The 13,402-nt window shown below is 37.8% G+C and overlaps 1 protein-coding gene across 1 annotated transcript in view; it reads left to right on the plus strand.

Annotated features, from left to right (window-relative positions):
• Nucleotides 1-12,950, plus strand: part of LOC149288224 (glypican-5-like) — an 80,646-nt gene extending 67,696 nt beyond the window's left edge. The window contains exon 10 of the mRNA XM_089491976.1: nucleotides 12,736-12,950. Within this exon, the coding sequence (XP_089348102.1) occupies nucleotides 12,736-12,950 (215 nt within the window). The remainder of the gene's footprint in view (nucleotides 1-12,735) is intronic.
• Nucleotides 12,951-13,402: the final 452 nt, after the last annotated feature.

Consider the following 13,402-nt stretch of genomic DNA (forward strand, 5'->3'; position numbering starts at 1 on the left):
ACAGAGGTGTATGTGCTTGCAACTATGTTACATATATATACACTCACTGGCCACTTTATAAGGTACACCTGTTCAATTGCTTGTTAACACAAATAGCTAATCAGCCAATCACATGGCAGCAACTCAATGCATATAGGCTTGTAGATGTGGTCAAGACAACTTGCCGAAGTTCAAACATCAGAATGGGGAAGATAGGGGATTTAAGTGACTTTGAATGTGGCACGGTTGTTGGAGCCAGACAGGCTGGTCTGAGTATTTCAGAAACTGCTGATCTATGCACAACCATCTATACGGTTTACAGAGAGTGGTCCGAAGAAGAGAAAATATCCAGTGAGTGGCAGTTGTGTGGACGTAAATGCCTTGTTGATGTCAGAGGAGAATGGGCAGACTGGTTTGAGATGACAGAACAGTAACTCAAATAATCACTCGTTACAAGCAGGATACCATCTCTGAACACACAACATGTCGAACCTTGAAGCAGATCGGCTACAGCAGCAGAAGACAACACCAGGTGCCACTCCTGTCAGCTAAAAACAGGAAACTGAGGCTACTATTTGTACAGGCTCACCAAAATTGGACAATGGAATACTGGAAGAACGTTGCCTGGTCTGATGAGTCTCGACTCCAGCTGCGACATTCAGATGGCAGGGTCAGACTTTTGCGTAAACAACATGAAAGCATGGATCCACCCTGCCTTGTATCAACTGTTCAGACTGGTGGTGGTGTAATGATGTGGGGGATATTTTCTTGGCACACTTTGGGCCCCTTAGTACCAAACCATTTAAACGCGAGAGCCTACATTGTTGCTAACCATGTCCACCCCTTTATGACCACAGTGGCTACTTCCAGCAAGATAATGCACCATGTCACAAAGCTCACATCATCTCAAACTGGTTTCTTGAACATGACATTGAGTTCACTGTACTCCAATGGCCTCCACAGTCACCAGATCTCAATATAATAGAGCACTTTTGGTATGTGGTGGAATTGGAGATTCGCATCATGGATGTGCAGCCAACTAATATGCAGCAACTGTGTGAAGCCATCATGTCCATATGGACCAAAATCTCTGAGGAATGTTTCCAGAAAAACAGCCCTAAAACACACTCTGTGTGCGCCAAACCCACCTGAGGTGTTTATTGTCTATCTCTAGATGGTTGAGTTTGCTGCTGAGATTAAAAGGCTGATGAGAGTAGATGTAGGTGATGTCATATTGTAGTTTTGAAGACTTTCTGACCCCAAGATGCAACTAACTTCTGCAATTCTCCATCTGTGATCTTTGGAGATTTTTTGGTCACTTTTGATTTTGCTATTTTCTTATTGCCACCTCCAATCCTCCTTGTGAAGCTCAACAACCTTTTTCCACACATCACAGCTATATTCCTTGGTCTTACCGATTGTGGTGAATGACTAAGGGAATTTGGCCTGTGTGTTACTTAATATTTAGTGTATATCCCACTAAACAGGAGGTCATGATTGAACAATTGTCCAGAATATATTTGAAATATATTTCTCTCATATGAATTCATAGGGGTGCCAATAATTGTGCCACACACATATTTAACATGTTTTTGATAAATCTTTGATGTGTTTGCAATTGTTTAATATTCTTGAGAGCAGACTATTTTTGTTTATTTTTTTGAAGGCTAGATTAAAGATTTAAACAATAAAGACTATTTTCCCAGCCTTCTTTGTTCATATTTAGCAAGGGTGCCAATATTAGTAGAGGGCACTGTGTATATGTGTGTGTATGTATGTGTTTTCTAATTCCAAGTGAACAGTGTAAAGCAAAGCTGTAAATAGTAAGCAAGTTACATATATCCTGCCGCACTGCTGTATGTCTCTGATGGAGACAATCACAGTGCATAATCCAATATTGCCTTATAACTGCAGGTGTGGAAACAATAACCAGCTCAGGCAGTGGATCAATAGCATTACAGTGATAGATGGGAATTTAATCCGATAATGTTCATTAGCCAGCTTTCTGAGCTCTTTAGCAGCAGGGCCCTTGATAAGGAGGTGGTCTTCAGTCTGGGGCCAGTTTCATTTGGCTGCAGTCATTACTTCACATATTACAGAGCCACATCTCTACAAGTGCTGATGGATAAACTTGACTTACTGTGTGCTGCTGACTAGATCATACCTTTGTTGAAACATTAAATGTGACAGAAGACAATAACTACCTGATTTACTCAATCTACCTTCTTCCAGTTCCCATAAAAGCTTCAGGCCATGTTTTGATTTTCTCATGCTAGCTGCATGTATAACACATACATTATTAAAGTATATAAACATGATGTATTTTATTTAGTGGACACATGGCCACTATCCTCCAGGGATAGTCAAGCAGAGCCGTAGCTAGTTCCTTTTGCGCCCCGAGGGAAGAATGGAAAATTGTGCCCCCTGGGTATTTTGTTTTTTACAGAGGTTGTTTTATTTACACTGCCTTTACACACACCTGCCCATAAATACACACATACACTGCCTTTACACACGACTGCCCATATACGCTGCCTTTACACATACCTGGCCATAACCACACATATACACACACCAGCTTACAAACACACAGATACCACACTGCTCTTACACACACCTGCCCATACACACACAAGCTTACAAGCACACACATATATACACATACACTGCCCTTACACCCCTTTCTGCCCATCACTTATCTTTCTCATCCTGTTGTGAGAGCGCGAGGTCTGTCACTCCAGGCCTCTGCTTTAGTGCTCCCTAATCACTTTAGAGATTAGTGAGCACAGGCGCACAAATGATCTGTTGCCTATATGGCATATCATGCAAATTTAGCTGTTATAGCTATTCTTCCCCTTAATGTGTTATAATACCCCTCTTTAACACAGAACCCCGCAAAAAGCATTTACTCTGTATGAGCAGGATGACTAGATAAAGGTGCATTAATGCTTATTTAACATCAAAATAATTTCATTTCACAAATGAAGAACCTTTTTAATGGCATGTGGAACTCTCAGATGTGCTACCTTCTAATCAATATCCATCTCTGGTTATCATATACCATCTTGCCAGATGAGCACAAAATGTACAGTTTACTATGCAGTTATTGTACTGAATGAATTCAACTTTAGCAACTGATGTGTTTCAAAATGTTTGCTCTTTTCCTTTGACAAGTGTGTATCGGTATATCACTGATGTTTCTTTTTTAGGGTAGTGTTACATGTAGTAAATACTTTTAAAAGGCATTGAAAGCAAAAAAAAAAGCTTTTGAAGTATATAATTTAGATTTCCAGGGGACAGTTAAGAGGAAAATAGAAAACCCAAGAAAAGAACTGTCATGGTACATCAGAAAATAGGGACATCTGGTCATAGATACATAGAATGACAGCTCATCTATTTTGCCCATTCTTTCCTGTTGTAAAAATATGTTGTGCACAAAATTCATAGATTTACATTATATTATAAATATAATTTTTTAAACTATTAGGGTTCCTTCACTTGAAGTGTAGAATATATGAGAACTTTCCAGGATAGGCTATCCAGAACTCTCACTCTTCAGAGTAGAGGTGTGGGTAACCCCAGACAGCATTTAGTGGAAGAGAGCTGGGCAGGGAGTCCAGGAAAGTGGGACAGGAGTAGGCAGAATATGAGCAGGTGAGTGGGCATAGCCCAGAGACCTGGGGAAGCAGGGCTTAATCTCAAGATTCCAGGGTAAACCCTGTACGTCTTTCAATTAAAAAAAATAAATTAATTATGGTCAAATAATGTAATATATGTTAAGAATCCTTCATATTAGCCTTTCACATTTTTAATTGAGGATTCAGACATTTATTTGTCACTGAAGCAGGCACATTCCGTATGAATATAGTTGAAAGCAAGAATAGACACAGATCTAAATAGCTCCCCTAGGCTAAAAACATAGGCTCAAAACATAAATAATAATTGACTGGCAAGATAAAGACATGCACACACACCTGCCCACATACACACATGCCTGCCAATATACATACACACATATGGATTCATGCATGCGCCTACAGGCACACAGTTACTCACTCTTACACAGACACGCTTGCCCTACTATATGAATTGCCCTCACAAACACTTTTAAAACACACACAGAATCTATCTTCGTTTTCTCTTTATTTTCTTTTTCTCTCTTCTTTTACTCTTTTCATGCCATTTCTTTTATCTCATCTTCTTTTATTCTAACTTTTTTATTATTGTCTTCACATTCTTCCTTTACTCTCTTCACTCTCTTCCGTCCACTCACTTTCTTTCCTCCCTCTCCCTCTCTCACTCTCTCTCTTTCTCTTCTTCATCAGTCATATCCTACAGACCTTCATTTCAGTGCTCCCTTGCAAACTTCAATGCTGAGTGTCAAGATATGACATCATGCACACTTTGCAAGGGAGCACATTCCCATCAGTGACCCCTCCCCCCAGCTGGCCCTGCTCCTCCAGCAGCGAGCAGTTTAGTCTGCCTCTGGAGGATACGGGCAGGTAGATTGACACATTGCGTGAGTGGAATAAGTGGCATAGGTAGCTGGTCATTTTCCTTAATAGATCTATGAACAGACCACACCTGGAGAGCTTTGTTTAATATTGGAGGCCCCACCTGTAGAAATATATAGACAACGAACCTGGAAGAGGTTCAAAGAAGTAAAATGTTTCCAGAATTTTAATGACTGGTGACTAAAGAGACCACAACATCTATAGCTTGGAACAAATAAAGTGCTAAGGGAGATAATTGAATCATTTCAATAAAAAAATGGGTTAAACAAAGGGAAGGATGGTAGCCGATTGTGTAAAATTAGGATTAGATTTCATTTTAAAATTAAGAATTGCCTTGTAGCAGACGTGATAGAGACTAATACAGTACAACCATTTACTTATCCATGCAACTGGTTCAGTCTGTCCTTAACAATAACAATATCCCCTTAATGACAAAGCCCGTACATGTACGGGCTCAAAATCTATTGTTTTCAATGGGTTTAGGGACCGCCCATTGTCCTTAAGGGGATATTTTGTATTATGTCACTGGCCTTGTGTTATGTTAAGGATAGAATGCTCCAGTTGCATGAACTGTTTCATTGTGCAGGTGTGAATGTGCATCTACCCATGGGTAGGTATGATATGGAGCAAATAAGTGCAATTTTGTAAAAAAAATAAAAAGTGATCCTCTAACCAAAGGTTACATCAGTAATTTCATTGTTTATTTTATATTATTGGAATTTGTCTTTACATTTCAAGAAAGGATTTCTGAGGTCTTTAAAAAGCTTGTGTGACTTGTTTTTGAAAGGTAATGTTCTTAACGTTAGAGATTCACTGTTAAGGAGCGGCCCACAGTGCTTTTTTCAGTCCCGAGATTTCTATTATCATTTCTACTGGGGAAAAAAAAATATTTGAGACATTAGTCCTGTAATGCATCATGGGTGGTTTTCCATTAAAGAGCTGTATGCTGTTGGTCTGAGGCCTTTAACCTCTGATGATGGGCCATGGTACTTTCCAGTTATCCATGTTGTTTGCTGGTTGCCAGCTGGATCCCCTTCATTTTGTTACTGATCCAGGCAGTGACTCATTCTCCTCCTGTAGACGTTGGATTAAACAGAAATGTACAACAAAATTGGCAAAAGTAACACTAATATGCCATTGTATGGCGTGCTGTGAGGTGACAAGCAGGAGCACAAAACCAGACCGGGCAATATTAGCATTGTCAAAATATGTAAAAATCTCTTTAATTTGTAGCACCGTTAGATGAAAAATACTATTATGCTATAAATATGTATTATTAAATTGATAATTATACGTCAGTGACATGAGTGGACTAAGCATTAAATTCTGGATCCAACGTATCTTGATGATTATGGTACTGTGTAGACATCTGAGTGCTCTCACAAGTTGTAACAGCTATTTTAGCTTGAACAGGCGTGGAGACACTCCAAAATTCAGAAAAATCTCTACAGAACTGGAAGAATTTGTGTCAGCTTCAGGTTGAACCCTGTCATTGATGATTCTGTATGTTTGGCATGAACAAAAAACATTTCTAGCCTTCGTGCAGAGCACAGTGCGTCTGTTTTCATGCAAGATCTGTTTCCAGAGCTGCTCTTGATCAGATGGGTGTTTGATGATCAGTATTTTCTTTCTAAATATTCACAAGAGTACGGAGTCCAATCAAAGCCCACGTCAATAACTGTCAGCAGTGATAGAGCTGCAGTTCTGGTTGGCTGACTGAAGACATTGGTGTGAAGAAAAGGCGATGTGTACTGAATATTTGCTAAACTAAAGGCAATTACAAGCTGGCAGTGACAGACACAATGCCTAATAAAGAGGTGTTTGGCTTATCTGCGAAGAATATTTAACTCTTTATACCCCTGCTGCTATCCTTGAGAGTTATTGCTTTCCCTATTGGTGTTGCAAAATCTAGATAAGACCCAAAAAGGAAAGTATTACTGAGTTATATATAAAATACAATGTCATGGTTTGGATGATGTGGTCATTTTAACTAGGTGCTCATAAACTGCTCCTTGGAGTAATTGTAACGAAACATCACTTCTCCCTACTTAATACACCAATGCCATTCCAGGCTGATAAATCCCTGCCAAAAGGGATACTTCCACTCTGCTTTAATAATATCATGATGGATACATCTAGTAACTAAAAAATATTTTGTCATTAAATGTATACATTGTAGATATTAGGTGTTTAATGTACAATATTGCATATGATATTTGTATAGCAATCCTTTTTCTATACAAAGTCAAAGGCATTTGTGTGCACATTGAAGGTGATTTATCCTATTGCATGTTGACTGTTTTATATTAGAATGTGCTTTTGTATATACCAAATATGATGAGCCCACAAAAAAAACTAATTTAGGGTTGCCCCACTATTTTTCCAAGGCAAACATACACAACATGTTTCATGTTAGCATTTTAAATGTGGTGGCCTGCAACTTGTAAAATATATATTATATATGTCCTTGAAATGATGGCCAATGTGGCATCCCTACCTCTAGCCATCCCCCTAAGAACTACAGTGCTGTGAAAAATGTATGTGCCCACTTCCTGGTTATTTCTGTTTTTTCTTATTGGTCACATAAAATGTTTCATCCAGGTAATTAAAATATAACACAAAACCAATGCAAGTAAACACAAAATGCAGAAAATAGATAAAATCTATATTACTTGTGTCAAAAAGTAAACTAAAGTTATAACTGGTTGCGCTACCCTTGCCTTGCAACAACTGCAATGAAACATTTTCTATAACTGGCAATACGTCTTTTACATTGCTTTGGAGAAATTGCTTTGGCAGAATTGTACTAATTCAGCCATGTTGGAGGGTTTTTGTGCATAAGCTGCCTTTTTAAGGTCATGCCACAAGATCGTAATTATATTCAAGTCAGGACTTTGACTAGGCCCAAAACCTTCATTTTGTTTCTCTTCAGCCATTCAGAGGTGGACTTGCTTGTGTGCTTCAGATCATTGTGCTGCTGCATAAGCCAACTGTGCTTGAGCTTGAAGTCATGAGCTGATGGCTGGATATTCTACTTTAGCATGGCGTCTTTTTTTTATCATTTAAAAACTGCATGTTGTGTTTACTTTGGCTATATTTGTCTAATATTAAAATTAGTTTAATGATCTAAAATATTTAATGTTTAGGCGTATTTAAGATGCATTTAGTTAAGCCATTAGTTGCATTTTTAGCAAGTTAAGATAACCAGCTTTTGGCATTTTGTTTTTTCTTCTAAAGTTTTAATCAATACAAACTACACACTACAACATTTATATTTTCTTTCGCTAGTTTTGTGTCCTGTTTCCAAAAAAACAGTGAGGCAAAATTAAACCTGATTTATTTTTGCAAAGGGTGTAGGAATACAGCACTACTACGAATGACGTTTCTAATGCTAGATAAAAACAAGTCAGCAGAGTACTTGGAACAGGTCCTTATATAATAACAATATTGTGGCGCAGGCCCTTTTATAATAATAATATTGTGGTACAGGCCCTTATATAAGAATAATTTTGTGGAGCAAGATATTTTCTGCTGCTTAGTATAAGGCATGAAAAACTGCACAAACTATTTTTAACATAATTACTTCCCATTTCATAGCACGGTCAGCGCCTAAAGCGACATACACTTATCAGTTATCAGTTTAATATAAATTAGCTTAGCTAAAGGCACAGGAATTTTGGATAAACATTTCAGAAATCTGTTCAAACCTGCCTGCTGACTTCCTGCATTATACGCCCAGGCCATGGTCTGAACTCCAAACTATAGGCGTATTTGTTGACAGTATGGATTTTCATGAGTTCAAAACCTATAACAAGTCTGGGATTAGACAAGGATGAAGTGTATTTGAACAACTGCTGCAGGTTTGCTTTTCATTGATTCCTACCAACTTGCGTTAAGAGCAAATAAACCCTACCACTGTGTATTATAGCTTTTGATTCAGGGCTGGTCTTGGCACCAAGTATTATGGGGCGTTGCATGGGAAGCCTGAATGATGGGGGCGCCTGGAGTTGCATATTCTTACGATTGAAGTGGCCCTGTGTCAAGTTACTAAGGGCAAATTCCCGGCTCCCCTCTTACCTCCCCTGATTTATCTCCTTTCTAATAGATCACATTTTATTGTGTAAACACAGAATACTTGTTTACAACCATAACGGTATCTAAAAGGGAAAAACAATTGGGATGGAGGTGCCAAAGATTATTCTTGGCTGGGGTGCCATTTGGTCTAGAAATGGTCCAGCTTTCATTGCACTCAAATAAAACACCATTTACATCCAATTACAGCTATGCATCCCAATGGTAAACTAATGCTAAACCATCTGAAATGATGCTCTAAACACTTTCAATAAAACTTAAATAACAGCCATGTGCTATTTAGACAGAGCACTGCTTGCACTCTTTAGTATGTTAGGCAAATAGACGTTAAGCAGATTTAGTCCTTTCTACTTAACGTCTAATCCTGTAAAACAACACAGAAATAAACTATCAGTACCTACTTTTGTGCCACGTGACAATTAAATGTTGCTGCCAAAATTACGATTGAAGTAAAATGTTACATGATTAAATAATCATTTTTGGAAAAGGTCTCAATACTACTAGGAATGATGCTTCTAATGTAATTGCATTTAGTTATAAAAGTGTTTATATTATCATTCAGGAGAGTAGGTAGAAGACGCTCTTAAGACCACAGTGGTTAGCAAGATGTTTCCAAAGTAAGAAAATGATTACACCTATCTGAACCAATTAGTAATGTACATTTTGAAAGAGTTAAACCATATTGCTTGAGCTTTTAAATTCATCAAGGTTGTTAATATGGGAGCAGTCGAGGCTGTTAAACGTTATAATAACACAACCCTCTCTTGTCAGGCATCATCTTTGAAATCATTGCTAAAACTTGAAACACTATAACTATGAAAAATGCTACTTCGGTTAAACCAAGGGCAAGGCCTCATCAGAAAGGCATTAATCAAAAGATGAAAAAATAAAAGCATTCAAATCAACAGTCAATGAAAAAAAATAAGAGGGGAAGTCCTGCACACAACATAACATTTACAGTTATCCCTTCCCAATTGATTTCTCTGTGATCTGTTGATAAGCGCTGCAAGGGGGACTTCTGAGTTTTGATATAATTCAGAGGTGATTTACCATGGGTCCTAAGCTGGCGATATGACCCATACCCATGTTATTCAGTAGAACCTAATTTTAAAGCAGTAAATTATTAAAATAACGTATTGATTGATTGATTGAAAGTTTATTGTTTGTATTGGCTGAATAAAAAGTAAGGAAAATTGCTGTTGATGTTCACAGCTGGTATGGGTACTTCACCACAAACTCATCTCAACAGGTTATGCTTCCTTTGTACTCTATAGAATGTATATGCTATCATCTATGCAGTGACGTACATATGTCGACTCAATGTATATATTAGCAGTATCTGTGAACGAATACAAATTAAAAAAAAAAAAAGGTATAAAATCTGTGAAACTGTTATATGAAGCGTGATAAAGATTGAAATATGCTCATTGGGCTGTTTGTATTTATGGGGAAGTAATTTCAGAATTCAAAACTGAAGAGCAGGGCATGAAAATGGTCCAACAGATTACAGGCTGCTCTTACATTTTCAGTCCGAGTAAACCATGCAGAAGACGTTATAAGTCATGGAAATCAAAATAGAAAAAGGCTCCAGGCACTCAAGGGTTCCATCAGACAGATTTATTGAAGGAAACGGACAACAACGTTTCGACCTCACAATGAGGTCTTTATCAAGTTGAACAATGACAATGAGGTCATGGAACATATTGCCAAGGCGGTGGCACTATATTTTGTTTTGTATACCTGAGCAAATTTTTCTCAAAAAAATCAATAAAAACTTTCAAGCAAAGTTGAGGCTCTGTAGCAAGGTCTAGAGATTCTGGTCACTGGTAAAAATAGCAATATAGAAAGAAAAGAGAACACCTCCACAGATGGGTGAATGGTAAAAAATAATAATATATAAATACCCTACAGATCTTGCTGCTCCCGAAAATTAACACTCCTCACTGGTAAAAAGCCTAGTTTTCTTCCTGGTTCCTTGGACAATTGTTTTATCATTAATGCATCTGCTCCTTAAACCATTGAGTTGTTATTTTATTCTATCCTCTGAATATTTAAGCACATATAAAACACATAATCTTTTTAAGAAACTAAGTAGGACCTTCCATTAAATCACATGACAATTAAATGACTAATGCAAAATTCTGAAGGAGGCAATTTTCCATGAATAGAAAATCTTTGGACAGCATTTGAATATTAAGTGTTACATTCAGCAGAGTAGGTGGAACAGTAACTTTAAATTCACTGTAATGCCATTAACATTTGAAAATAAAAATATTGAAAAATGTGATTTGAAAGCTGTAACTAACATCTGTTCTGTGTGTGTCTGGATATGTTAATGTGTATATGGGTATTATTATTATTTATTGTTTAACAGCTCCATCATTCTGTTGCTCTGTACAATGGGTAGACAGGACCCAAATAGTGTATAACATAATTTGATTTACAAAAACCGGTGAGGAGGGCCTTCTTTGTTAGTGTGTGTGTGGTTATGTTAATGTATGTGTATGTCTGGGTTATTTTACGTGTGTGTGTCTGGGTATGTTAGCTGATGTGTGTGTTTCGGGGGGGGTAGTTTGAGTGTCTGGTTGCGTAGTCTGTCGAGATCAGTCTCTGGATAGAATGCATAGAACACATTTGCTCCCCATGAAATAGCTGGACTGCAGGCAGTAAACGTACCAAGAGAATTCAGATAATTTCTATACACTGTTCATATCCACTCAATGTACTCTCCTTTCTCATCTTCACCCCTGTACGCTTACAATTAATCTACATTATTCATCACAATCTACATTGGGTTGTTTGTATCTTAATGTACCAGTGGCTCGCACATTATTGCATCCTACAACTTAGAAACAGTGACCCAATCCTAAAGTCAGAAGAAACACTTTTTTTCAGTATTACTTGTATGATCTCCATTCACTGAACATTTTAACATAGTTGAAAAGTCAGAGAGAGAACTAAGAGCACTTTAAAAATTACTTGATTTAAGCTATTTTCTCTGTGGATGTAATACACATAATTCACAACTTATGGCAGGTATGAGGAGGTTAAAGGCTAAAATAGTCTCCTAAGGTTTAGAAAAAAAAGGGGTACGTAGTTTCACATGGCAAAATGTGTTGCTCTGCTACTTAGATGAATAGTATAGGACATGACCCTTTACTCTGTTCAGCCTATCATATTCCCTGTGTATATTCCAATCACAAGTATGGGTTTTTAATCAAAAAGCAATAACACAGCTATAGGTGTACATAGAAAGTACAAGCACATGCAGGGTGAAGATGATAAATAGCTATGAATCATAGAGAGAGAGGGGGCTGAGGGATTGACCAGCCATCCCAAGAGAACAGAGAAGATGAGGCTATGAAATGCCTGCCCATGAAAGTGACATTGATGGAAAGCTTTATGTGGGTGTCTGTCACCGCTCTGATGGCTCCTCTGGAATGTATTCCCATTTCTCTTTAATTGTAGTGCAAAAGGTTTTCTTGTTTTGCAGTATTCAAACAGTATCCACCACAAGGAGGGTGTTAGTGTCTTATCAGGATTCACTATATTCACAGACACAAGCATCTGTAAACATAAAAAAACACCCACATTGCCCATGTTCCAGTCTTGTCAAAGTAACTGTTAAAAGCTTTACATTAAGTAACCATAATCATTCTGTTTTACTCCCCTCATTATTTTTTGTTGCCATGAGTATTTTCATTGTTTGGCTAAATAATTCTTGATAACCCAATACAGACACCAGATATGTACATCCTTTAGTCATAACATTCCGTTACAAATATTCTCTTTAGCTGGCAGCATTCTCAACAAACATGTGGAGTACCCAAATTAGACAGTGTACAAAGTGGGCAAAAGGGGTGCAATACCCCATGATTTTAAGAGCATCCAAATAATGTGGATATAGGGTGATGTGACTGTAGCTGTTGTTATGGGAAGGGACAGGCATGACATAACATTCTGTTATCCTGGCCTTGGACACAGAGAAAGTGTGATTTATGTATGTGTTATTGTGAAGTTAACATGCAAGAGACAACTAAGGACCACTGGCTACTACTACTTCATTTTTACATATGATGCATGAAAAATTAACATGTTCATAATTTGTTATAGTTCTTTAATAATAAAGATTACATTTTATCTGTTTCAGATGCAAAGTCGAGATCAGAGGTTTCCAAGGAACTACAACCCACCTTAAAAGTACCCAGGCTTCCTACCCAGAGTACACCCAAGACTTCACAGAAAAAGCTAAATGTAGCAGGCAATGGTAGTAAAATAAGAGTTCCTTCATCTGGTCTGGTGGTTACCTTATTAATCATTTGTCAGGTCATGTTACACCTGTCCAATGCAGCAGCTACTTTCTAAGGTCACAATGCCTTCAATATATATGCAAGCAAAAGAAAGTACCTTTACAGGGTGGACATGAAGCATGTAGATGATCCTAATGTTGCCTGACTTGGGCAATGGCTTGGACACATGCGGCACGAACAGTTAAGATCCAAATAATGCTTTATAAACAACTCTCATGAAATATCCTCAGTACAAACTCGTACAAAGGTTTCACAAGTGTGGCTTGCAGGGTAAGCATCGAGTTGGACATTAGGTGAATAGACTTTGTGAAGAAATACATATCCTTCTAGTGCTATACACTCTGCAATGCCACTTACCTGCCAAGACTAGTAACACTACATTTAAACCTGCTAAAAGTTTCCATGCACTTTAGAAGCCGGTAGGCAAACGTCTGCTTTGCATATTATCTATACCTCTGGCAATCTCCTTGCATACATTTTATATCATTCATCTAAATGTCACCAGAC

Source organism: Sceloporus occidentalis, unplaced genomic scaffold, assembly GCF_023333645.1.
Source record: "Sceloporus occidentalis isolate IW3139 unplaced genomic scaffold, rSceOcc1.0.p SCAF_53, whole genome shotgun sequence".
Lineage (NCBI taxonomy): Eukaryota > Metazoa > Chordata > Lepidosauria > Squamata > Phrynosomatidae > Sceloporus > Sceloporus occidentalis.